The sequence below is a fragment of the Actinia tenebrosa genome, unplaced genomic scaffold (assembly GCF_029948245.1).
Source record: "Actinia tenebrosa isolate PJP-AT-01 unplaced genomic scaffold, QUT_ActTen_1.0 PGA_scaffold17__23_contigs__length_9995812, whole genome shotgun sequence".
Lineage (NCBI taxonomy): Eukaryota > Metazoa > Cnidaria > Anthozoa > Actiniaria > Actiniidae > Actinia > Actinia tenebrosa.
Window position 1 is genome coordinate 5344286 of NW_028292577.1, and position 27911 is coordinate 5372196.

General features: G+C 41.7%; 3 protein-coding genes across 4 annotated transcripts in view; 1 reads left to right on the top strand and 2 right to left on the bottom strand.

Annotated features, from left to right (window-relative positions):
* The window catches only part of LOC116290724 (uncharacterized), a 27899-nt gene extending 13322 nt beyond the window's left edge, over nucleotides 1-14577 (bottom strand). For both annotated transcript variants that reach the window (XM_089031714.1, XM_089031713.1), the window contains exon 1: nucleotides 14475-14577. The gene's annotated coding sequence lies outside the window, so the exon portion shown is untranslated. The remainder of the gene's footprint in view (nucleotides 1-14474) is intronic.
* Nucleotides 13165-20793, top strand: LOC116288603 (uncharacterized). Its single transcript, XM_089031718.1, has 4 exons — nucleotides 13165-13369; nucleotides 14487-14655; nucleotides 15865-16004; nucleotides 18800-20793. Exons 2-4 carry the CDS (start codon nucleotides 14487-14489, stop codon nucleotides 18830-18832), a joined length of 342 nt encoding a protein of 113 aa, XP_088887844.1. The 5' UTR covers nucleotides 13165-13369; the 3' UTR covers nucleotides 18833-20793.
* Nucleotides 17140-27892, bottom strand: LOC116288602 (uncharacterized). Its single transcript, XM_089031712.1, has 9 exons — nucleotides 27752-27892; nucleotides 26301-26838; nucleotides 24825-25418; nucleotides 24117-24275; nucleotides 22252-23938; nucleotides 21243-21648; nucleotides 19517-19841; nucleotides 18778-19038; nucleotides 17140-18431 (listed from the first exon to the last, which is right to left on the bottom strand). Exons 2-9 carry the CDS (start codon nucleotides 26737-26739, stop codon nucleotides 18094-18096), a joined length of 4209 nt encoding a protein of 1402 aa, XP_088887838.1. The 5' UTR covers nucleotides 26740-26838; nucleotides 27752-27892; the 3' UTR covers nucleotides 17140-18093.
* Nucleotides 27893-27911: the final 19 nt, after the last annotated feature.

A 27911-nucleotide genomic window follows, 5' to 3' on the forward strand; every position in this document is an offset into this window, starting at 1 on the left:
CTCCTCCAATATCCGGAGAAATGCCCCACGAATGGCTAAAGGGGTTCGTAGACCATGCGGAGGAAATCAACACAGATTACCGCAGTAAGGATCAAGTAAGATACCTGAAAGCGGAATTAAGGGGCCTTAGTGACGCCGACCAATGCAAGACACTGCGCAAACGCGTACGAGCGAAGAAATACGAGGACTTCCTTTACACATGGCATCCAAAGGATCTGGTGCTGAGCAGCAAACGCGCAGCACAGTCTCGCATACAAAAGGATTTGCTAAATATACACCGAGAGCGCTTCCCTACGCATCCCGTACCTGTTTGCTACAAACCCCACGACACCCGCATGCAAAAAAGAGACGTCTGGGTACCTGGTACCGACATCCAACTGCAGAACGCAGTAACGCATGACAAAGCCTGGGTACCCATAGAAAAGGTGGAAAGAATTACCTCCCATCCAGACTGGCGCTTGGGTTATTGCATGACAGTCCATAGTGCGCAGGGGCTTACCATAAAAGAAACGCTGTGGATCATAGACCAGCGGCTGTGTTGGAGCAACCTTATCTACACCGCCGTAAGCCGCGTAGAATATGCCAAACAGTTAAAAAGAGCCTGGGGGCCGCAACTGCGTTACGACCGCACCCCAGAAGACATAGCAAAGGAGAACATTGCCAAGAAACTCCTTCGCTACAAAAGACACGACGAAGAGAAGGGTCATGTCTTTGACTTATGCGTGAACGACGTCTATAAGAAAGGGGCAAGGTGTGCCAAATGTAACATACCTCTACTATGGAGGTTTGACCCAAATGACGATCAGCAGTTCTCCGTGGATCGTATCAACAACAAGCGCGGCCATTGTAGAGGCAACGTAAGACTGACATGCCTAGAGTGTAATCGGGCGCGCGGAGCAGCGCTACTCTGAGTCTTTGGGGACTATGAGCAACTCTTCCTTGACGAATACGCGACTTGGGCCATTTAGGTAATACAACACGGGTTGCCCTTCCTTGGTGACGGACTTTGAAATCTCATACGTTTCCAGGGACCAGTTAGGATCTGTTGCTCTCTTACTGCCACCTTCGAGTTCCCCCGGCTGATAGAGGTATCTGACCACTATGTCGCGGGGGAGCTTTTTTTCCTTCAGTCCGACCGCCCTCGAACTTCTGACGTAGGACTTGTGTTCCACGCGTTTCTTTTTTATGGCATCCTTGGGTTTCATTCCCGTAGCCCTGGCCGCCTCGTTGTTCAAAGCCGCGACGACCTGGGGGAGCCTCTGAGTCCATTCCCTGTTGCGTTTGGAGGGATCTTCCAGCTCTTTCCAATACTGGTATCCAAAGAGACGCTTGGCCGGGGTCTTATTGAATCTTTCGACGATGCTCTGACCCCTGTGGTACTCTGCCTCGGCTCTCCTAATTTTAGTGCTGTGGTCTTTCAGGGTCTTAGTAACCACGCCCATGAACTCTGTCCCCGCATCCACTTGCAGCAGCTTAGGCCATTTCAAAACGCGCTTATAAATCCTACCTAGGGCTTCTGCGACTTCCCCAGAATCCTTGCTGGTTATGGGTTCGGCGTCCTTGTATCTGCTTGCGATATCGACTACGGTCAAAGCGTATCTATAGGTCTTTCTTCGCACCTTGTCGTGCGGCAAGAAAAGCAAATCCGCCTGATGAACTTCATTGGGGGCATTTACGGTGAAGCTAGGCCTGGGAACGTACTTAGGCACGGGAAGATAAACCTGCCAGAGGGTTTGTTTTCTTAGCCAGTTCTTAGCCGTTTCTTCTGATACCCTAGCCGCGGTCGCGAGTTTCTTGATAGCTGACGCTCCTCTCCAATAGCCTTCAGGCCCATAGTAAATCCTCTTAAGTTTGTCCTCAGTTCGACCCATTATATGAATTCCAAAACAAGATTGATCTTGCGTCCGTTAAAATCCACCGTCTTTCCGTCCACCATAATGGTGATGTTTATGCTTTCTACCAAATTAGACAAGTCATAGCTTAAAGAAATGGGAGTGTATTCTACTGGGTCAAATGGATTACCTTTGGGCAGAAACTTGGACATAAGAGAAGACTTTTCTCCATTGTTGTAACTATGGACTAAATCGCAATAGACTTCGTAAGAGGATGCGACTTTCCATTTCACGGGTATGGCTGTGTCGGTAATTGTCTTGCCCGAGGCACATAATAATGACCCCAATGGGTCAAACTTTCCAAAAGTTACTGAAAAATTTGGTATATTATGTTTGAGGGTCATTTCGTGCGGCAATCCCGTGGTGAGAGTATAACCGCGCTTGGCGAGCTCCTTAGCAAGGGTGATTGGCGTGTAATGTCCATCGGGTAGCATTTCACCTTGATATTTGCCAGGCGCCTTAAGTACGGTGACCAAGGCATTGACTAGATTATACCGAGAATTGTACAAAGAGCAACTAACCAGCCGAACCTTATGGGCTTTGATGGGGGGTTCAGATAAGTGGTAAAGTTATTCTTGTCGCTTTCCAAAAAGACGATCATTATATTCTAGGCGCCAAAGGCGCCACTAGAGGCTAAGCGTAGCTTAGACTAAGTACGCCAAAGCTACGCCTCCCGCCAGCCCTGCGACTCCTACGAAGACCAACTCACTATCTTTTTGTTTCTTAGAAGGCTGGTAGTAATTCTTGAACTGAGGCTTTCTTAACCCCGTTAATGCCGCGGGGTGCGCCTGCGCATAAAGCTTAAAGGCGTAGTCTGTATTTTCGAAGTTCTTGTCTGCCTGCATCTTGTCTTGGTAGTTCTTATCCAACCAATCCCTGTAAGCTTGTCTTTTTACATTCCAAGCCGCCACGTCTCGCTGATATTTCTCCAGCGCTAAGTCGTGTCTCTTCCTTTCGGCGGCTAATTCTCCGCTTTTGTCGCCTCTGACTAATCTATCCAAATACTGACCACCATAATTAGCTCCAGTGAATGCTAAAGCTGCAATAACTCCACCTGCAACCACGCTAGCCATTTATACATTAGGCAGGTACTTTTCCTTCCGTAGGTAATCCTTTACCATGATAGCCCCACCCACGGCAGCGGTCATCTTAGCAAAATTAGCGAAGCTCTTGCTTGGGTCTTCAGTAAAGTCTTCTTTGAGCACTTTCTTACCTACCCAACCAATACCCGCAACGATGGAAGTAATAATAGCTGCTTCTTCAACAGTTTTCAATAACGCGGTTGACATTATATTACAAAGCGAGAAGGTTATCACTCCATTACGGGGATCCTACTCTTAGGGGGCTCCTGCACGGGTGCGTGATATGTTGGCGGCACATGCACGGGTTCTACTTTTGGCTTCGTAGCCCGCCATTGTAAGTAGAGGCTGCCTGCTGCTATAGCAACTCCTAACGCGCCAATGACGTACCCAGGATTAATGGAGGATCCCTCTTCGTCCTCCACCTTTTCTTCTTTTTTGGCTTTGTTCTTTTTATTCATCTCCGCGAGCTTCTTTCCGGCAGCGACTCTGCTTGGAGATTTAGCCTTGGTAATCTTCTGCTCCTCTACTGGAGGGGTTTCCTCCGCCTTCGATTCACTCATTTATATCTAAGGACTTGAAGGACTTGATAAGTAACTTAAGGTAACCTGGGTAAGTACTTGAGAAGGACTTGATAAGTACTTGAGAATGACTTAAGGACGACTTGACTAAGTACTTGAGGCGACCTGGGCAATTCCCGCGAATGACTTGACTAAGTACTTGAGGCGACTTGATCAGGTACCTCAGCAAGTGCCGCCTGGAAGACCTTTTCGACTTCTCTATCCTTCTTGAAGTCCTTCCAAGACGTCGTAAGTTCCTTCAAGTCGACGTGCTGAGCTACGTGAAGTGCCGCAGAGGCGACTGCCATTAACTTACCGCACTTCAAGGACAACCACCCACAGGTTATCTTAAGTTCTTGGGCGATGACATAGTCCTCGCTTATGTCCTTCCGCAGTTGCTCCACGTCGTCTATGGGCAGCGCAAGTCCAAGTAATTTAGTCGCAAGTCGGATAGCGGAGTCTGCTACGGCGTCCGTGGTTTTACTTGCAAGGGCAGCCTCGTACCTCTTATGGAACTTCTTAACTTCCTCTTCCGACAACTTATTAACCTGCTCATGGGTAAGTTCCTTGCCTATCATTTCTTTGCACTTCCCAGATGACACCAGGATGTTAAGTTGTTCCTTAAGGTTACTTTCATCTAGCTGTGTGGGAACTTCATCTAAGAGCTGCTCAATCTCCATATACATTAGGAATCATAGATTCCAACCGTGTAGGGAAACCTCAAAGAGAAGATCATCTTGGAGTGCTCATGCGTCTTTAAATGCCGCATGTATTCGTGCAACTGTTCCTTACTTATCTCACCGCCGTAGTCGCTTAAGATGGTTTCCAGGTCAGACTTGCTCGGAGTATAAAATACGACAAGTGAACATATGTTTTCCCTAAAAGGCTTAGAGACGCTGGTAAGCTGCTGCGAGAGCAACCAAACGCTAATATTGTCGTGTCTGCCGCTAAAGGCGAGTTTAACGAGCTCTGACGTGCGTCTTTTTACGTCGTCCCCGCAGGCAATGTCATCCAGTATGAGGAGGGTTTGCGTATCTTTAGGGAATTGTTTGTGCCAGAACTTAAGGTGGCTGGATAACTCGTTGGGGTCTAAGATATCTACAAAGAAGTCGTCATCTTTCACTCCTATGCCCGTCCAGGTGCGGTTATTCACGTAGGTGGGGCAGAGCAGCACTATGTAGTCGAAACGGTATCTAAAGGGTCCTAATAGCTGCTCTACCACGAATTGGGTCTTTCCGCAGCCGGTGGGTCCTACTATCAGAGCGTTACAAGGCATGTGATTTGGTTCCATTATATCCCTTCTTTCGAAGGGAACTTGTTCCCTGACATACGTGAAGCCCATGGAGGCGCTTTAAGGAGGTACGACAGGTCGTTGGGGTCTAGCACTTCCACGTAGGTGGGGCAGAAAAGGACGACGTTGTCGAATTTATGTCTAAGGGGTCCTAAGAGTTGTTCTACCACGAATTGGGTCTTTCCGCAGCCGGTGGGCCTACGATGAGCGCATCGAAAGGCATATCGCATTGTATATATGGAAGAACGGATCAGTGAAATACGTAGGCTGCAATCAGAGCTCCTAGGGAGCCGCACAAGGAAAGAGCTGTTCGACGGAATGCATAGGCTGAATACGCAAATAAGGCTCTTAGAGGATCTCACGAAGGAAGAACTTATCGACGAAATAGTATATGGAAGCAGTTCAAAGGGGTGCGGAGGTGTTAAGAGAGAAGAATGCTACGATCGAGCTGCTGCGCGAGGAAGTACATGAGCTGCGCGGGCAAGTGGAGAACATGAAGGCCGAAAAAAGGCTGGCGGCGTTGATTACTTTGGGCGGCTGGCTTAAAGATGGCATTAAGGATTTCATTAAGTATCCCTTATAAGGGTTATTAAACATCTAGTCATAATGGGGTGCAAACATTGCAGCAAGGAGTTCAGCTCCAGACAAGCTTTGGAATATCACGTGAAAAAGAAGGTTTGTAGGAAGACGCGCGAAAGGCGTTGTAAGGAGTGTAATCATCTGTTTAGCAGCGTACAAATGTTGGATTACCACGTTGATAACCGCGTCTGCTTAAAGAATGTATGCGAGCGCTGCGAGGAGGACAAAGATGAAGAATGGCATCGTTTCCGTTGCCGCGGCAATTACGAGCTGGAGGTCGCTTGTTACGAGCACGGCGACATTGCCGCCCGATGTTGTCCGCGCGACACTAAAAAAAGGTTAACACAACGTAAAAAAGAAATAGACCAGCGCTTTGCGATGTTCGATCGCGTAGAAGGCGTGCGCTGGGAAGATAGAGGCTATTGGGAGGCGGACTGCGAGCACTGCGGCTGTCAAAGAAGTGACCAACATATTTGGCAGTGCTTGTATCCGCGGTCTGATCCGGTCACCTTTAAGGAATACGTGAGCACGTTCCAAGATTGGAGTGCCGATAACTCGAAAGATAGGATCGCCCGTTAGAAGAGAAGGCAGACCAGGGTTTGCGCAAAGAGTTTCAAATCTTGGTTTTATTTTTATTTATTCTTCGTATGAGGAATAAATAAGAATAAAGACCCTTTTGAAACGATCCTGCGACGCGGTAGTAAAGTAAGGTTTGCGCAAAGAGTTTCGAATCTTGGTCTTATTTTTATTTATTCTTAGTTAACTAGGTAAATAAAAATAAATAAGAATAAGGACCCTTTTGAAACGATCCTGCAGAGCCGAGAGGACACATCTTTAACATATGCTACCTTCCTAGGAGGATTCTTGATCGCCCTTTCAATATATGGACTGTATTACGTGCGAACCCCCTGCCGACTGCATCGTTAAAAAAAGGGAGTCATCCTCGCCGCCAAAGAGCGAAGGCATGACTACACCTACTTTAGGCGCGCCTAACCACAAAGAGGAGACGGGGCGACCCTCCTTTCAATGTCAAACTCCCACCGCCCGTTCTGCTTACCGTGCGAGCGCAGATGGGTGAATTCCTCGCCCTGTATGACGTACCTGACGCGATCAGGCGCCCACAGGGAATACTCAACGTCGTCGTATTTGAGGACCAGCCGCAGGCGGTTGATATCCTCGAAGACGACGTAATTTTTTATTTCATACGCAATACCTTCTATTAGATCTCGCCAATGTATTTGCCTCACCATTATACCTATGGAATATCTTCAAATGCGTCGTCAGAGTCTGCGCGTTCTTAAAGCGCTTACAGCACCACCTACATGGTAGACGAATTCCTCGTGCATACTCCGTGATGGCTCTGCAAATGTCGTCGTAATCGTTGCTGATCATTACTTTATAACCATTTCTTTCGTATTCGTGCAACAGGCGACGTTGGTCCTCAGATAATGCCCCATTGCCTTTAGGGGTCTTCAGCTCTACGCAGAAACCGCGGTATCGCACGTGTGCATTCAAAATAAGAAGGTCGGGCTGACCGCGTTGGTAGCCCTTCTGCCAGCACTTTATGCGCTTGCCGTCCGAATCCTGCAGTTCGCCTAGACCAGGGGTCACGAGCATTTGGGGGTAAAACCTGCGGATGTAGTCCACTACCTTTTTATGCAGGTCGAATTCATTTTCTATTTTGAATACCAACTTGTTTGGACCGTCGAAGCGCCTTTCAATCTCATATTTACCTGTTTTCCTTAGCGTAGGAAGAACGTCACCTAACACCCATTTCCTAAACTCCTTAGCTACGGACTTTTCAGATCCAAATATTAACTCATAAAGACCCATTTCGGTGATGTAAACGGAATGTGGTTGCGCATTAAGGGTGTCGACCAGATTGACACCCTTTATAGACCTCAAAGTTACCTTGTTTTCCTCTGAAACGTGTGCTCTAACTGCATCCCTGGAGTTAACGTATTCCAACGCAGCCGCCACCTCCTTTCCCCTGAAGTACAGTTCGTTGCCTTGCACTATGCATTGCAGTTTGGTTTCGTCGTTTTGAAATACGCGAAGCATATTATACGTAAGGAATATTTTAATAGGCAACGCTCTTTAGCTGATTCATTTCCACGCTCAGTTGCGCGTCAGACACCACGAAGATGTACGCGTTTATCTTGTCGCCGTCGCCGGCATCGGTGTTCTTGGTGCGTTTGATCTCCAATGTTATCCCATCCTGGGTGTTTACTAGACGCAAACCCTGACCATGTAGGTCTTCGTCGTTGGTGGTGCGCATGTCAATCCATAACACATACTTATCCTCAAAGAATTCCTCAGGGCTTACCTGGTTACCAAACTTACGCATTGCCTCCCTGTAGATATCCGTGGGCTTTATCCCCTGGGAGTAAACCTTGCTTGGAACGCCGTTGATATTCACACCAACGTTGGTGATGTTGGGGTTGTGAAAGGCTTCGGAGTCGCGCTTGCCGGCTTCGTAGGGTTTGGCAAACACCAGCATCAGCCCCGTAAGACTTCTTCGGGGAATGTTAATGCTTTGATTGATGGCCTCATCCGTCTTATCCAAGAAGCTAAATGACTTATGCATCGCTACGTGGTCGTAAAGGAACGCCTTTCCAGCGCTGTATTCCATGCCGGCAGCTCGTGCTAATTCCTCGCTGTGCACGGTCTCGTACTGCAGCTCCAGGTTGGTAATGGAGTAGGGGTCAACTACCCCAGTAATCGCGCTGTCCATGCCTCCAATGACGTTCGTAGTGTCCGCCAAAGTTACTTCAAACTGCAGTTCGGCAAGCTGTCTGGGGTAGTACACACCGTGATTCGTAATCACTTCAAAGTCCAAAGGGATAACGTACTTGCTACCATAGGCGGTCTTTACCCTCGTTGCGTCTGCTACTGCGGTTGCTCCGCTGGAGTCCGTAGGCGCCGGGTTGGTGTCGCTGCGAAGCTTACGAAGAATAACGCTTCCAATTCCCTGCTCTATCTTTTGTGCACGGTCGAAGGCCGTTAGCCACAGATCCTTATACGTGGTGTACAGGTCGTACCTGTTCAAGTCCAAGAGGGATTCCCCGGCGAACTTGATTTTCATCTTAGAGACGAGGTTCCTACCCACATTATTGACGGTATAGCGCTTGTCCTTGGTGCTAGGCTGCACCGCTAGGTCAAACCTTAAAGCCAGGGTGCCAGGAACCAATACTAGGTTATCCGTTAGGCGGGGCACGCCTACGTACAGCGTTTCCCCTGGTTTTGCGTTAGAAGGCGTGAATGTGACCCGGTGAAAGGTGCGTTCTGCTTTCAGTCCGCCAACCTGCTTAGGTAATACGTTGGGGTTTAACTTTGAGCTTATCATATATAATGGAAGTAGAAGGAACGGATCTTGGCCCCCTTACCGAAGAAGGCCAAGTAGACATTAACGACGGCGACGAAGAACCGCTGCTTCCCACCCAACAACCTGACGATTCCCTAAGAAATAGAATCACAAAGGCCCTAAGACATCCCAAAGCACGCGAGTACGTACTTACGCGCTAGCACATAGAGCTAGAGGACTTAGGTACCGTAAACTCGGCCATGCAGCGGCTAAAAGATACGTACTCCAACTTTGACTCAGACGAAGTAAGGCTTACCGAGCGTGGCGGCAGAGTCCTCATAAGCGTCCAAGACCTGAGATTTCCTGACAAAAACCGCTGGACGAAACCGCAACCCCTTTTTGATGAAGATGGTGAAGTTAGGGGTGACGTCTCAAGATTAAAAGGCTTCCAGCGTGCCACTAGAAGCCTATTAGACCGGCTGGAGGCGTTAAACAAAAAGGCTGCGTTAGAAAGGCGCGCTGAGGGGCTACAAGAAACGTTGGAAGAAAGGGAAGCAGAATACATGAGACAAAACCGACTACTCCTTGATGCTCAAAAGAGAGAACTTGACGACAAGAATCAGTTAATAGTACAGATGAGAGAACAAAGAGACAATGCCCTACGCGATAGAGACCAAGCCCAAAAGGCCTTTGAGCTTGCCCTACGAGACCTGGACATGAGCAAGGAAGAAGCTAAAAACTTGCATGTCACCATAGCTGGCTCTTTGGAGGAACGGCGGCAGTTGGTTGCCGAAATCAACACTAAGGAAAAACAAATCCGGCAAAGAGATCAGGCTATCGAAGACCTGGAGGGGCAAATAGAGCGGCAACAGAAAATAATTAATGACCAGACTCGTCCCGAAGAGGAAAGGGAAGCAGCTCAAAGGGAAGTGGAGGCCCTCGAGGTACGCCTTGCGGAATTACAGGCACAAAAGGACAACCTGGAAAAGGAGCTGGGGCTTACTACCAAGGAAAAAGTAAAAAGAGCCCTTTTGAAGTATGGTCTTCCGCTGGCATTTGCGGTTGCTATTTCGAGCGTAGTAGGCGTGATCTTGTCCGCGCTTAAGGCTACAGGCGCGGGCGTAAAGAAATTAGGCAATGGGCTGACGGACTTGGGAAAAAAGATGGCAGCCGGTCTTCCTGGGCTGCTGGGTTCGGTTGTTTCCTTGGCACTTAGGGCCGGCGGAGAACTGCTAAAGTTTGTGGGGAATAACATTTGGATCTTGGTCGTCGCTATTGGAGTGGTACTCCTGAAGAAGATGAGGGGTTGATCTTATCCTTGTGTATTACTGGTGGCTTATTGTCGTCGGGCATCCGAGGCGTCCTCGACTGGGGATAAGTAAAGATAGTATTCGCGCCGCCTTGATAATGCGGAACTAGCGGCAGCACACTCATGGTGCTAGTGGGCTTATGACACCAAGCAGAATTGGAGGAAGCAGGACCTTGACCATTTATTCGAAGGTAGGCAACGTCATTGGGAAGAACCTGAAGCTTTGCATATTGGCAATTGGCTATCATATGAAAGGTTATTGACGTTATGTCCTCTGTGCTTTGCGGCGGGGGCTCCGACGAAAAATGGGTTGGGTTCCTATTGTTATCTTTTTTTCTGTAAGGCGGTAATGGATAACCATTCTCATCAACGATCCTAAACCCAGCATTGCATGAATACCCCGTGTTAATGGTAATAGTACACATAATTAATCCCAGGCCCCCAACCTTCACCCACAGCTCGGTGTCATACCATTGCTGTTGTAAGTATTCCTTTTCCTCCAAATAATGAAGAAACCAATCTTCCTTCGCGTGTGGGTTCACATATTTAAAGACTAATCACCGTAAGAGTGCTAATGGTCTTATGATTATAAATAGTATCCCTTTGGTCCTCTATGCTATTTACCGCAACGCTTCCCGTGTCATCTACGCGCATTTGCAGCTTTACCTTTCCATGGCAATCGGCGACCATGTGAAAAGTCCAAACGGAAAGATTCTCAGCGCTGCCGGGGTTGGGCTCCGCGGAGAAATGCGTAGGCTCCCTGTTGTTTGTCTTCACACGCATAGGCTGCAGTATACCGTTGTCATCCAGGAACCTGAAGCCGACGTTGGCATGGCTGCTCGTACCAATGCAAATACTGCATATTATCAGCTTCTTTCCTGAGTAGTTCAGATCCACGGACATGCCCGTGACATCAACCCAAGATGCCTGGGTGTATTTTTTCTCGCCTGTGTAAGTCGTATAGACACAATCTACTCCCGCTACGTAGGGGTTGTTCATCGCCATATATAATAACTCAGACCAACGCCTGCGGTGGCTAAGCCGGCTTTTAGTAAGTTATAATCATATTCCTCAGGTATCGTAGGCAGGACCTTCTTTTGGGGCTTCTTCTTTGGTTCGGGTTTTTCTGCGTGTTCCTTTTTTGGCTTCTCTACGAAGTGTGGAATGCCCTTGGTCATGTCAGAGTTCACGTCATTCACCCCAAACTTCATATCCTTAGTAGCTCGCTGCAGCTTGTGGTTGTAACCCACAACGGAATTGGCGTTGATGACCAAATTACTAGGCATCAACCAACAACCAGGCGACAAAGCGTAATCCAGCCGCACTTTAGATTGCTGCACCGCCAATTGATATCTTTGAACTGACTTGGATATGTCATTTTCTATTATTGCGGACTCAAACAGGGTTAGGAATTCTTGTTGCGTTTCCTGTGAAGCACCTTGGGCACCAATCATTGGACTGCGGGTATTTACCTGCGCTCCTAAGATGCAGTAAACGAATGCCTCTATGCTGCGGTTAATTCTAGCAAGGTTCTTCAAACCAATGCCCTTTGCGGCAAAGAATGGCGCCCAACAATCGTCTTTATTTTGTATGTAATAAAGTAGGTTATTCTTAGACGATGAACCTCCATCGTCGGCAAACTTAAAATACGGTATGTTTCTCTTCGATACCTCCGTAAGCTTACCATCCCAAATGTAGTAACCTACTCCCATACCATCCCTACCGGTGTCCTTATAACGAAAGCTTTGATCCTTAAGCTTAAACTCGTTCTTCAAGCGCTCAAATGCCGTCTTATCATACGCATTACTCAATTCACTAAACGCCGTTTCTCCTGGTAGTGGCACACCCAACTCCTTCAATATCCTACGCATCGTAAACGCTACGTGAAATCTCAAGAACGAAATGTCAAACATGTCGGCCGCTATCCCACACCCCTTGGTTGCAGCCCAAACAGCAAAGTTCAATTGCATTGGCCAATGCCCCATTTCTCCTACTGATAACCATTTATCGACCATCTTTTTGGAAGTAAACTTTACCTTAGTGAATCTAAAGATGTCACTAACTTTCGTCTTAAACATTCCAGAACCTACGTCAATTTCCAAGTTAGTCACCATTTCAGCAAATTTGCTTGATCCGCCTTTATTGTCGTAAAATGGGTAATCCTCCGTTGTTGACAACAAATTCGCAGGAAAGTTAGGCTTCGCAGGTGGCAAAATCTTAGGCTTAGGACTCAAGTCCGCATTGCTGTACATTCTGGAGCCTTGGTAATAAATCCCATTGGTCCTTCTTTCGAACTTACTAGGGTCTGCATGCGGAAACATCTTCCTAAAGGCCCTCCAATTCCAGTAATCCCGGTTGTCATGATGTGGCTGCTCCTCAATATCATTCCCAAAAGCGTCGTACATTAGTATATATAATGGATGTTATACCATCAGCACCTAAAATGTACCCAGATATTCCCTATACTACACCCAACGAAATGAATGCCGAAAACTTCAGGCTCAATAAAGTAAATTTAATCCTGGCTTACTTGGAAGGGCAGACAAAACACTACGAAAAAGTCCGAAAAAAGTACGTTAGAGCCCGGAGTACGCTACATAAGATTTCGATAACTTCAGGATCCATATCTGTTGTGTTAACGGGCTCCGGCGTTGCTACTTCGCTTACTGGGCCGGGAATAATCGTTGGAGTTCCTTTGGCCGGCGTTGGGGCAGCCTGTGGTATTATTTCTGCTGTTGCTACGGGCATTATGAAACAGTTGTCAAGCAAAATATCCAAGCACGACACGACAATAGCTCTGTCAAGGGCTAAAGTAAATACGATTACCGATCTTGTCTCAAAGGCTTTGCGTGATAGAAAGATAGACGACGTAGAATTCTCGCTTATTCTGGCCGAAGAACACAAATACGAGAAATTAAAGTCGGACATAAGGAATAAAAAAACAGTCGTAAAAGATCTTTCCGAGGAATCTCCCAAAAAGATCTACCAGGAGGCAAAAGAGGAGCTTCAAAGAAAGCTTGCTCAGTAAACATCTGCTTTGAAAAAAGCAAAACAGGATTTTATTTGCATATTGAACGCCGGCTGTCTGGTTCATATGTAAATTAATTTCACAAAATATTACGTGACAACCTGCATCGTTTTCACAAAATATTACACAGCCTGCATCGTTTTCACAAATGTGAAAAAACTTGTGTAAAATCATCGCCTGGGAATCCATCCCAAGAGGGGGTGGTTGGGGTCAATTTCGTGAAATATTTCGTAAATTACGTCAGGGTAATAAGGAATATCCTTATCCAGCCGACAAAACATCCACTCAGCTCTGCTCATATCAGAAACCTCGGGAATAGACTTACCGGTAAGTTCAGACAAAAGATAGGGAATAGCTTTGTAATATTTCCCTAGCTTTAATTTTTTCAATGTCTTCCGTAGACTTCGTGGGGTTGGCTCTTCTAAGTGGTCTATGATTTTCTTTTTTACTTCGTTGTCTAAATATACCGGTCGATAACCTTGGATATGACTCATCCAGTCCCTAAAGTATTTTATTCTCTTATAAGGTGTTTTCTTACGACCTCCATTGGCGTAATATTGCTCTCTGGTAGCATTTGGTACGGCATTACGAATATTCTTACCACATTCGTAACACTGTGCTGACGTGTCGTCTTCTATTTGCATTTTCTTACCACAACAAATATACTTATTTGGCTTAGTAGGTACAAACTTGGGTTTAAAGCACTTTACACAGAAATCATAAGCAAACTCTTTACATTCATGCATATATAAAACAAATATTTTAACCCTCGTTTGCGACACAAATATTTTAACCTTCGTAAACACAGCAGTAGTAAGGGAATCATCGCTCGGGTAATACCCGATGCGGACGCACACATTTAGAGGGGCCTGAAACGCGGGCAATACCCGTGAAATTCGATGCTTGGTGATTTGGATTCCGCGAGTCCCCCTACCTGCTGCTCCGAAAGTGTTGGATCTAGCGTAATTCTATCTTGCATCTATCGTCAGGGGTGAAGATGCAAGGGTAATCGATATCAATCGATAAGGTCACAGAGACCGGGTTGATCGATTGGTCATCGATTTCGAATATCAATCGATGGATTGGCTTCGATTGGCATCGATTGATATCGATTTTAATCGATCATCGATTTCATCGATTGGCTACCCCGGGACTATTGTTTTGAAGTCGATCGCCAACTATAAACTTGGCAATTTTCGACCAGAGTTCGTAACCCGATTGTGTAAAGTAATATAAGACCGAGTATAAAGTGCACTATGATATACATAGAATGCTTGTTTTGTGGCAAATAAGTCTGTTTGTCTAGAGCTTCGTAATCACTCATGTTTGAAGCATTTTCTTTATCTTCTTCCATTATTTCCGGCTTTGAACAACTAAAAAACTTAAAAAACTTAAAAATAATTTTGTATTTCTTAATATAACTTAGACTTACCTATGTTACCAGATGGGTAATCTGCATGGAGTGCAAAATTTGAGCGAGAAAATCGAGGAAAACTCGACAGTACAACAACTCTTCACGCTACAAGGAAACTGTGGGCGTCTGAGGCGTCCAGGCGTTGGCGTCACATTCTCGTTCCCAGATCCTCCTCGGTTGTTGTCAATCAACGACACAGGTAACCCAACCATTTTCCCCATTCAGATACATATATATAAATAAACTAGACCCACAGAATCCAAAAAATCGTATTTCTAGAACAAGATATCGAGATAAATTGTACCTATTTTGTTATTTGGCTTTCTACAATATCCAAGAAGTGCCACGAATGTCCTTGGTATCGAATTGTGCTTGGGCTTCCTGTGTAGCGTTCATCTCCAGAAAGCCACATCTGATACAGTGATCCCAACATGTTGCACTCTCTCGTACATCAACTTTAACACCGTAATGTTTTCTGCCTTTCGAAATATAGAGGTAAATACTTCGTTTAAAATGTCACTTTTAGTAATTTTGATGTATGTTTTTATCTTCAAAGAGCTGTATAAGCTATATAAAAAAGTTCAAAATTTTTTTAATCCATCTTGGAAACCGGCTGTATTATGCTATAAAAGTGCTACAAATAATACTTAAATACTCTTTGGGATTTAGTTGAAATCATAGCCGCCATGTTTAGGTGGTATCAAGTTTGTTAATATAGTTTAATATAGTTTAATATTTAGTGGTCATGTGTATTCATTATAATATAGAAGTTATATTGAGAACTACAGCTAACTATTTCTTTATATCGTCCAACATGGTGGCCATGTCTTTTCTTATATCTTCCAACATGGTGGTCATGTATTTTGTTATATCATCCAACATGGTGGCCATGTCTTTTGTTATATCATCCAACATGGTTGCCATGTCTTTTGTTATATCATATAACATGGTGCTCATGTCTTTTGTTATATCATCCAACATGGTGGTCATGTCTTTTGTTATATCACCCAACATGGTGGTCATGTCTTTTGTTATATCATCCAACATGGTGGTCATTTCTTTTGTTATATCATCCAACATGGTGGTCATGTCTTTTGCTATATCATCCAACATGGTGGCCATGTCTTTTGTTATATCATCCAACATGGTGGCCATGTCTTTTGTTATATCATCTAACATGGTGGTCATGTCTTCTGTTATATCATCCAACATGGTGGCCATGTCTTTTGTTATATCATCCAACATGGTGGTCATTTCTTTTGTTATATCATCCAACATGGTGGTCATGTCTTTTGTTATATCATCCAACATGGTGGCCATGTCTTTTGTTATATCATCCAACATGGTGGTCATGTCTTTTGTTATATCATCTATTTTACATCATATTTTATATTAAAATTCCTTTCAGCAAATATGAAGGAACAGAATACCAACCCTCAGACAGTTCCATATGGATTTGGTTGCACATGTGGTTCTGAAAAAGTCATATTTTGTTATAACAAGAGAACTGGACAGAAAACATGGAGCTGTTCTGGCAAATGCTTTGAGGTATGTAATGTAATTTGCACAGTCAATAGTGAATAAAAAACTAGACCACTTTTAGCCAGACCATTGTCCTTATCGTAACCTTGGCCAAGTATAAAGACTATATACAAGATTTTTGCATAGGTAGAAATACAAAAGATAATGATTAAGATTTGGAACTTTTTTCTTTGCTGGTAAACAATATTATTTTGGATCTTGGATTGCAAAATATTTTGCTTCTTGTCTGACCATCCACCATCAGTCAAATAGCTATAGTTTGTTAGTAATGTTTTTTAATGCTTTTCATGGTTTTCACAGGTTGTTTTATAAGCTTCTTACTTTATCAGTTTTTAAAAATATATAGTAAAACAGAATAATAAAATAAAAATATAGAAAAAAAGAATAATAATAATTACAGATAATTAGCTGATTAGACTAGCTCAGGAAAGGGCATGTTGAAATTATAGTAAAATTATAAAGTTTGAAGGAAATGAGTTCAAAACTCACAAATTCATAATTTTTGAAAGGTGTGAATTTGTATGATAACCCAGGCAACGTGCCTGTCAATGAATGTTTTGTATAGGAAAACCAATAGGTTTGAGTGCAATTTGGATAAAATATCATGCCTCCGGCTCATGCTATTTGAAAATCTTGATTTTGAACTGCACTTGTGCCATTTTTCACAATGCATGAGAACCCATTTCATTTTCTTTAATATGACCATCAACAATTTTTTTATCAAAAATTTTCTTCTTTTCCCCCCACTGTGATTTGGCTTTTTTGCAGTGATTAAAAAAAAATCAACTATTAGCAGACCAATCACAATAGAGAATTTTTGATGGTCATATTATTACCATTTTGATTTTGGAAAAGTTCATTAAATTATTCACAAATCACGCAATCCAAAGTATTGAAAAGAGTATTCCTTTATGTCCCAAATAAATAAAATTCATTCAAAATAGCGAAAATAAAAGGTGTCTTCTTTTTAGAGTGTATTAATTAATTAATTAATTTATTTATTTATTTATTAATTAATTTATTTATAGCAAGTAACACTAACTTATCTCTGTTCAGCAAATGCCTATTAAGAAACACTGACCAAACCGTATTGTCTCACGATTTCGCCTAGCGGATCGAAAATTACTTCAAAAACTCAAAATTCTCTATTAAATACTTTAATAGATAATACTGATATTCACTGATAATACATGTATTTATAGCACTAAAGTAACACTAACTTATCTCTGTTCAGCAAATGCCTATTAAGAAACACTGACCAAACCGTATTGTCTCACGATTTCGCCTAGCGGATCGAAAATTACTTCAAAAACTCAAAATTCTCTATTAAATACTTTAATAGATAATACTGATATTCACTGATAATACATGTATTTATAGCACTAAAGTAACACTAACTTATCTCTGTTCAGCAAATGCCTATTAAGAAACACTGACCAAACCGTATTGTCTCACGATTTCGCCTAGCGGATCGAAAATTACTTCAAAAACTCAAAATTCTCTATAAAATACTTTAATAGATAATACAGATATTCACTGATAATACATGTATTTATAGCACTAAAGTAACTCTAACTTATCTCTGTTCAGCATAAGCCTATGAAGACACAACTAAATTGTATTGCCTCACAATTTCGCCTAGCGGATGGGAAATTATAAAAAAATATTAATAATAATGAAAGGACATAGGAAGGAAATAAGTTGAAGACACAGTGCTACATGAAACTTCTGAAGTAAAATGTAAATATTACAAATGAAATTTCTTTAGAGAGGATGAGAAAAAACTCTCGTATGACCCTCTTTCACGTTAAACGTTATTCAAACGGATTCCCAATGAATATAGATTACAAATATCTAAAAAAACATCTGTCTAATTATAAATGTTACAGTCATTATCGCGGAGTAGTCGCCGCGACAAAGTAGTTTTTAGTGGATGTTGATCAAGGCGTTTCCATAGGCACGTGTCCTTGACCAAATCTTTGTGTTTTCCGCTGGGGAAAGGTCATGCAAACACTTTGATTGACGTCCGCCAAGATTTCTTTTCCACTATAGGGGATTGGCTCAATGTAATTAGCCAATCAGATGCGATATAGATCTATTTCTGTATACAATCGATTCTTTCGTGAGCCCTCTTCACTTCCTCCTTAAGCTTCCTCACTTCCTCCTTAACCTTCTCCACATCTACCTCATTAAGTCCCATCCTTTGGTTTAGAGATCGAATAGCATCCTGCACAGTCACCAAAGTCTCGAGAACTCTGCAGACTTCTTCTTGTTGACTGATAGCCAGATGTTTAACATCTTCGGATAACTGAGCAACGTTTTCTTCGTTTCGACGGAGAGCAAGTTGGAATTCTCTAGATAACTGGGACACTTTATCTTCGATATCCTTTACCAACTCTGGTGGAACTGTGTTGGCTATACAGATTTCTACGCCTGAAAATAAATCGAAATGATAATCATACTAAGAATTAGAAGTTTTAAGGCTGTATTACGGTGTTACAACTTGCACTGTTTATTGCAGCTTGTCTTGTAATCTCACGTTGTTAAGCGATAAAAAAATGCACGGAAACACATCAAAGGGGCAAGAGACCTTTTTACCTTGGTCGTAATGTTTCCCATTCCATACCACGTGTCATTCCCTTGAGTATCATTTCTTTTACGTTTCCGCACAAGAATTAAAACACAACTTCAAAAAAGTATTCTTATTCTTATTCAGACTCGTGGTCTGAAATGGGAAAATATTACGCCAAAGCTAAAGAGGTATGTTTCTGAAACTTACAGTTGTTTTCCCATTCTTTCAGTTGATCAGCTACCGTGTTTTCATCTTCAGATGACAGCTTCAGAGCTTTCAAGAGAGAATTCATTAGATTGAAGGAATTTGCAAACTTTGTTTCATCCCAGGTCTGGAAGTTAGGGTGGGCCCATTCATTTCTTACATCTTTTCGTACTTTACTTGAGAAGTCTTGAATGTCAGCAGAAAAGACACTAGCAGAGGAAAGAACACCAAGGACTGCAGATAGATCGCAAGTATCATTGAATCCTAGAGTGAAGAGAAAAAGAAAAGAAGTATTCTCATTATGAATCTGATGTGTCTAATTCCCCAAATAGCGTTCTCTTTCAGTAAGACTGCAGCATTCGGAACCTGCTTTTTGATTATATTTTGAACCTGATTTTTTAAAATTTTTGATAAGTTGGCAACTTTAATTAAAAGTCATACTAAAATAAACAGTATACAACGACCCACGAGAGGTCAGTTTTCGACAAGTACCATCATCATCATATCTTTGGGTTACAACCGAGATGGAACTGACAACGTGAGACCAAGAGTCTTTATCCATCATTAAACAAGGAAGGTATTCAATTGTGTCTTTTGCATCAATAGGGTTAAACGGCCTTTGTCCTCTGTTAGGGCACGTGAGTCTCCAGCATATAAAGTCAGATATGAGTTGGCATTATAGTACCGTAGCAGTGGCTATCAAAGCATATTACTTTAAAGAACCGAGTAAGAATATACTTACCTGTGAATTGAGCCATGTGAGATTTCAAGTACAGCTTGGCCAAGTCAACAGCAGAAGTAACATTGTAGTCGTAGTCTTTTTCTTTCTCTATTGTGCCATTGTTGTTTATGCTACGATATTTCAATGCCCGGCCTGCGTCATTAACAAGTCGTCCTTCGTGGACTTGGTTGTGGATGTTGTAGCTGGTCTTCAGTTTAGTGTAGTGTTTCAGCATATTCCGTTCTAGGAACTTTCGTAAAGGTGGAAGAAGAACAATGTTCAAGCATATGCTAATCACCAACCATCGCTTCTGGTTTTCAGTGAAGTCTAACGTTGGACCTACCACCTGTTTGTAAGACATGAAAATAACTTGAGTACAAAATGTTTTAAGTGAATTCCATAAAGCACAGAAAGTGGGAACTGTAAGAAAGCAGATTGCATTACATCCCAGCGTTCAGTATCATCTGCTTCAAATATGGCTTGTTACTGTCACTCGCTAGTCAGCTGTAGTCCTCAAGCATGATTACGCTTTATACTTACACTTCCAGAATTCCTTTCTGTAGCTTTTATGTTAAGTTAATTTTCACTATTGTCTTGGTATTCTCAAAGGAGTTTTAACATTTTAATTTGAAAAGAGATTTTGAAAATGAAACGTCATTAGGATTAGGGTAAGGTCTATTGGTGGTGATGTTATGAGAGAGAAAATTAATGTTTTTACAGACTTAGCTAGACATCAGTTTTTCTAATTACTATTTCTTATCGTATGAAAACAAGATAAAGAACGATCAATTAGTTATTGAAAATATCGATATAAGATTTCAGTAAGGCTACTATCACGCAAGTTTAGATAATGGTATGCTTTGAATTTACAAGTAAACTACTTAGCTCCTCCCATTAGCATGTACACCTATGGTTACACCCTAAACACTCTTTACCCCTTTGCTTAGTTATTTTACCACTATTCTTTTAAATCTTATGATATAATTATTCCTCGTAGACCTTTCTATACATTTACCATATACTCATATAATATCTTTAGTTTAAGTTATGTTTAGTTCTATGATTTTCACTCGTATTATCCTTAATAAGATATCACACTCAGGAATTTACTATTTCCATTAGCCAATCAAGGCACAGCGATAATATTATATTGATGGTAGAATGACACATGTCATGAAGTTATTATAAATAGAGCTCATGTAATTAGTTTAAGTCAGATAGAGAAGAAGAGTAAAGAAGAAGAGAAAGTAGAATAAAGATCCCGAGTAGCTCTACCGAGAGCGGTCCATCCCATAACAGTGATTGTAGGGAACGTTGTTACTTACTTTGAGCGGTTTTATTTACTGGTAACACAAAAGGGACTGACATGCTTGATGCAATGTCATGTTATATACACATATAGGCTCAACATGAACATTTGGTCAAAAATATTTATCGGAAAGCTTCGGTAATAGACCGTTTTTGAGTTCCAAATAACCGCTGTGTTCATTGATTACAGACTCATTTACTCGGGGTTAGCCTTGTATCAGAGTCCAAATTTTCACAAATACCAACGGTAAAGTAAAGAATGCACAACTTCAACAATACAAACACTTTGAAATTCCACGGACCTTCATTGGAACACATGAATATCCTGTACAAAATCTAGGCTGACCTCCAGCAACAGACAGTTCGAAACTGGTGTATTGAAAGTAGAGTTTGATAGTGTGCGTAGCATTGACTACTATCAAGTAATGAGATCACTTACTTGTCTTGGGAACCAGTATACATATGCCTTCTCCTCAATCACGTTATCTAGATTTGCAACGTCCTTCTCGCACTCCGGTGTATCGACGCTCAATTCTTCTTCGTTCACAAAGTGAAGGCACGTATCCCGGGTGCATCCCTCTATCTCGTGAGACTTGCATTTGTTTGGTGAGGTTGTACAAACAGGACAGAGTATTCCATACTCGAATGTCATGTTTTGCATCCAAGGAAAGTTTCGACACATGTCAACAAAGACTTGATCAAGCAATTTACGAAAGTGCTGGCAGAACTCAGTGACTCGTTGCCCATCGATGTTCTGTTTGTTGCAGACTGTTACACTGATTGTTTGAAAGCTTGACTGAATAATACAGATATCAAGCTTTCTTTCTTTGCCAATCTTGGAAATCCTATGAAAAGAGAACTTTTATTATTTCGATGGACTACAGTTCACGAACGATCTTAAACTGAGATAGAGCGGTGAAGAAGAAAGAGAAACTGAAAATAGTTAGCCCTAATATTGAAATAGTGAAAATCTTAGGAAAAGATAAGTTTAATTTTTCACTGGACTACAGTAAAAAAAATAGATAATTTTTTTAAAGTGTCTAGTCGTTCTAGCGCTTTTGCACTAATTGGGGACATTTTTCGCTCACACGCACTACCATTTCATTTAATATCCTATGCACACAACGCTCAACTCACATGTTGAAAGCATAGGAGAGAACAACACATCAAACCAAATTCAATTTACATGTGGCGACCGCAGGGCTCGAACCAGCGACCCGACCCGTTGGACTCACAGCGGTGAAACGACGATGACGTGTTAGCCGCGAACGCCACCCATGCTGCCCAGTGCAAGAGTGTTCTTTATCTGAGAGAGAGGGGGGAAAGAAAGACACAGAGGAGGGAAATGTAGTAATGAAATTTAGGAAGAAGGACAATATAAGTTTAGTTTTGGAAAAAGAACATCTTTCTAGGGTAAACTGAAATAATTTTGATATTAAAATTGATACCTGCAGATATTTTTGTGAAGTATTGGTTGTCGTAGATTTGGCCATATTTTCTTTCCTTCTTCAGCAATAGCTACAAAAAGCCTAGGAAATATACCTAGCGCTACATGGGAAATATTAAAACGAATGACCATCGTTGACGATTTCTCATGTTCTAGACACTTCGCGATGTCTTCTCGCTTCTTGCTGTTACACAACATGCATGGAACAAGGTACACTTCTTCTCCTTCGCTAGCATTCCAACGACAAATAAGTGAGAATTTCTCCATAATTAAAAGAAGAGCATCAATTGTGTTTTGTTCATCAACTAAGCGTTTCCATACGTGTTCCACCAAGGCTCTGTCCAAGACACCTTTCTCTTCCAGTTTATCCCAGGACTCGTCGAAGCCATCTCGTTTCTCAACCGGCCTGACCTCGATGACCTTTGTAAACACTTTGACCAGCCATTCCGTATCAATGAATACTTTCTTAGTTTCCTCAAAGTAGATAACAGTCTTCAAGTCGTGCAAATAGTTTAACAAGGTGAGGAACTCTTTGGATTCGGCACTTGTGTTCACCTTACACTTATTGGCTATCTTCAAAGCTTCATCGATTGTGATGTATTTCTTGTTTTCCTTCTCTACAAGGTTTGACAGCACTTCTTCAAACCACAGCCAGTTGACAGGAATATCTTCATCCATATGTGGAAGAGACTTTGACAACTTTTCAATATCTGCCTTGAGTTCTCTGACGGACTTATCGTTTATTTCTCCATTACCGGATACTCTGTTATTCACCGTGTAGATTTGGTTCCTCACAACATGACAGCCAGATGGTCTTTTGCTTGGACTTAGAGATTTGTATATTTTTCGGATAATCTCTTTTGCATCTTCAAGATTACCGTCAAATTTGTCTGCGTGAGTCCCTGCTATGAATACAGGAGGCAATGACAATTCGCCTATTTTTGCCATTCTCTGTGCATCTGTATAGGAAGAAATGCAGGACAACCATAACTCCAGATTTTCCATGTTTGTCATCTCAAAGGGATCTACGAGTTCTCTTTCTGCGCCATCTTCCTCGACTATGGATTTCATGAGATGATGTGGAATGTTTTTCAAATTATAAACTAGAATGAAAACTGCTTTCGAAGTTAGAAATATGGGATGGATGACATTGTAGACAGCCTGACCAGCAAAGTCTAGCGATTTGATATACACTTCATTCTCTCGGTTCGTCTTATCACTCAGTTTGGTATCCCTTAACTTGAATATTACTTTTTCTTCAATGAATTTTGGGAGAATTGCGGTACTTTTCTCGCTTATATATTCTTTGACTTCCAGCTCTTCGTTAGCTTCTTCATCCGTTTCTTCAGACTCGACTTTAATCGCATTCATTTTGTCATCATCATGACCATGCGCGTCATCATCATCATTCGCATTATCAACATCATCGTGATCCTCGTCGCGATCATCGTCATCATTCTTTAAGAGACTTTTACTGGATTCTACCGACTCCTTTTCAAAGTTTTCATCGTGTATTTCTTCGCTGTCATCTCCGCCTTGAAGATTTTTATGAATAATATCAGCCATGCAGTCCGCGTATGAGATTCCTTTGTCACTTTCCTTACTCCAACAGTTTTCTTGTGACTTGCAAAATGTGCGCTGCAGCTGAATCCCATCAGTGCTGTCTTCTTTTGGGTCAAACTCTTCTCCTTTAAAATGTAATTGAACAAAAGTAGCATTAAGTACATGAAAGTATCCAACCTTATAAATTTTTTGACTCAAAATTTACTTATTAGTTAATTGACTTAACCACCTCAGTTACTTATTATCTTCTCATCTGTAAGCAACTTATTTATTGAATTTTTCATATAGTTATGAGTAGTTTACCGTTTAATGATTTCAGTAAGCTCGTCTTTCCTGCGCGCGCCGGTCCCACTACCATAACAAGTAAACGCCGATTTTTTGTTTTTCCGCTTTCAAGGGCTTCTTTATACGCTTTCCGTGCTTCTGGACCGCGGGCGAAAATTTCACTAGGTATGGTATCATCTACAAGGAAAATAGATTTATAAGATTAGCGATCATTATCATTACTTCCTCTCCTCATCCCCTCTTTTCCTCACGCTGTCTCCGCCCAAAGCACCTAGGAGCTCGAATCATACTATCATACCACTAATACCAACCACAAAAGTTTCAGGAACATGCAAACAGACACCTTCTATGGTTGATTGATGCTTTGTGTGCGCTGCACAAAATAGGTCTAGTCCTCTTTTGGAGGAAAGGGGATAAAATAAACGGATAGAAAAGCAAGCAAGTATTAGGCTTCCTTAATTTCCCATCATCCACCCCAACCCCCATCCCCCTTCCCCACCCTCCAGAATTTTAGATCCCAAAGTTGGAGTCTGTATTCTTATACACACATTGAAGACCTTCGATCCCTACTTTTTATAATCGTTTCTTGGTTACTATAAATCAATATTCATTAACAGAAAGCTGTACTGGTTCCGGCAAGATTAATATTTTAATATAAATAGTTTATTATTCCTTTATTTTTAAAAAAAAAAAAAAACAGCATCTGCCTTGGATGCAGTACTGTACCTTCATGTTTTCCTGCGATTTCATCAACAGCTGTTGTAAAATCTAGATCTATATTTTCAACTTTCATTCTCTCAATAAATGATTTGTAACGTTGTCCACCCAGTCTCACCAACGCATCTGAGATCTCACTCCAATAATTCTCAAAATCACTGTCACTAACAGCTGTTTCTGTGATGTGGCCATAAAGTTCATTTCTATAATATTTGATTCGAGCCAAATCGGCTTCTCTACTCAGGTCTGTAGCAACAGGAGGCTGGTTCCATCCTGTTGGTGGGGGTGGTAGACCACAAATATCACGCAACAGTACAAATAACAGTGTCATGTCAAAATCCTGTGAAGTGACAGGTGTGCTTCGGCTAGCAGGGTAGAGTCTGTCCCAATGTTGTTTGGTTAGAATCTTCTTTGCTCTCAGTCTCTTTAGAGTAGAATGCACTGTTGTACTAAGTAGTGTGCCGTTAAGAGAGCTTGGTGGATGAATCGAGTCAAATACATCTCTCAATACTTGGGTTCCACCATAAGTTGTTAGTCTTGTCAATCGAGCAAAGTTGTCAAATTCTCTCGGCATAGTTCTCGTCTCTAATGGTTTACTTGAAGCTGTCAACATAACAGATTAAACGGATGATGTATGTTAGTTATCACAACAAAATAGTCCAAAAATACGGCTCACGGTGAACTTTAGACGATCCAATATTTTGGAATATCAATTATGCTACGATTTCTTTACAATTCTTCCCATTACTCCAAAGTGATTTAGCAGCTTTAGATAAAATTAGGAACTCCTATTAGGCAAATGAACTATTTTTCCACAACTTTACTGAAATGTTTCATTTGTGCAAAATTTCTATTCTTCAAAACTTCAACTTCAAATTTCTCGACAATTGTCTCAGATTTTCTTCAAACTTTCAGAATCTCATATATATATATATATATATATGAGCAAAGTTCTCTTACCCCAAACCTCCTCCGCGAAGACTTAAAATCCCAAAGTTCGAAACTGCCTAATCTTTGTGGACAAATTGCCCTATTTCACTATGACGTCACTACTGGTTTATGTGGGGGATAGAATCGCCAAATCCAATAGAAAATTCAACGAAATTTACTCCTAAACAGTTTAATTTAAAATGGCCTGGTTTTCAGATATAAATGTGTTAATATGTACTAAAAAATATTCTGAGCGTTTGCTGGCTATTCTACTTCTCTTCGTGGATTGATACGGGTTTTAGAACAATTTTCGGTGAATTTGCGTTGATTTGACCCCCTCCGACGACCATGATCCTTTGCGTTTATAGATTGTTTTGATGTGACGTCATAGTGAAATAGGGCAAATTAAAGCCTTTAACTATGAATCAGTATTTATTAGTACAACACTCTAGTAATGAAGGAACAATAGTATAACATCACTTGGATGCAGTTCTACTGCACCTTCATGTTTTTCTGCCATTTCATCAGCATCTGTTGTAAAATTAAGATACTTACTTTCAACCTTTATTCTCTCAATAAATGATTTGAAATGTGGTCCGCCCAGTCTCAACAACGCTTCTGAGATCTCACTCCAGTATTTCTCAAAATCACTGTCACTAACAGCTGTTTCTGTGATGTGGCCATAAAGTTCATTTCTATAATATTTGATTCGAGCCAAATCGGCTTCTCTACTCAGGTCTGTAGCAACAGGAGGCTGGTTCCATCCTGTTGGTGGGGGTGGTAGACCACAAATATCACGCAACAGTACAAATAACAGTGTCATGTCAAAATCCTGTGAAGTGACAGGTGTGCTTCGGCTAGCAGGGTAGAGTCTGTCCCAATGTTGTTTGGTTAGAATCTTCTTTGCTCTCAGTCTCTTTAGAGTAGAATGCACTGTTGTACTAAGTAGTGTGCTGTTAAGAGGAGCTTGGTGGATGAATCGAGTCAAATACATCTCTCAATACTTGGGTTCCACCATCAATTGTTAGTCTTATCAATTGAGCAAAGTTGGCAAATTCTTTCTCAGGTCTCGTTACTATTGGTTTATCTAAAGCTGTCAACATAACAGATTAAACGGATGATGTATGTTAGTTATCACAACAAAATAGTCCAAAAATACGGCTCACGGTGAACTTTAGACGATCCAATATTTTGGAATATCAATTATGCTACGATTTCTTTACAATTCTTCCCATTACTCCAAAGTGATTTAGCAGCTTTAGATAAAATTAGGAACTCCTATTAGGCAAATGAACTATTTTTCCACAACTTTACTGAAATGTTTCATTTGTGCAAAATTTCTATTCTTCAAAACTTCAACTTCAAATTTCTCGACAATTGTCTCAGAGATTTTCTTCAAACTTTCAGAATCTCATATATATATATATATATATATATATATATATATATATATATATATATATATGAGCAAAGTTCTCTTACCCCAAACCTCCTCCGCGAAGACTTAAAATCCCAAAGTTCGAAACTGCCTAATCTTTGCGGACAAATTGCCCTATTTCACTATGACGTCACTACTGGTTTATGTGGGGGATAGAATCGCCAAATCCATAGAAAATTCAACGAAATTTACTCCTAAACAGTTTAATTTAAAATGGCCTGGTTTTCAGATATAAATGTGTTAATATGTACTAAAAAATATTCTGAGCGTTTGCTGGCTATTCTACTTCTCTTCGTGGATTGATACGGGTTTTAGAACAATTTTCGGTGAATTTGCGTTGATTTGACCCCCTCCGACGACCATGATCCTTTGCGTTTATAGATTGTTTTGATGTGACGTCATAGTGAAATAGGGCAAATTAAAGCCTTTAACTATGAATCAGTATTTATTAGTACAACACTCTAGTAATGAAGGAACAATAGTATAACATCACTTGGATGCAGTTCTACTGCACCTTCATGTTTTTCTGCCATTTCATCAGCATCTGTTGTAAAATTAAGATACTTACTTTCAACCTTTATTCTCTCAATAAATGATTTGAAATGTGGTCCGCCCAGTCTCAACAACGCTTCTGAGATCTCACTCCAGTATTTCTCAAAATCACTGTCACTAACAGCTGTTTCTGTGATGTGGCCATAAAGTTCATTTCTATAATATTTGATTCGAGC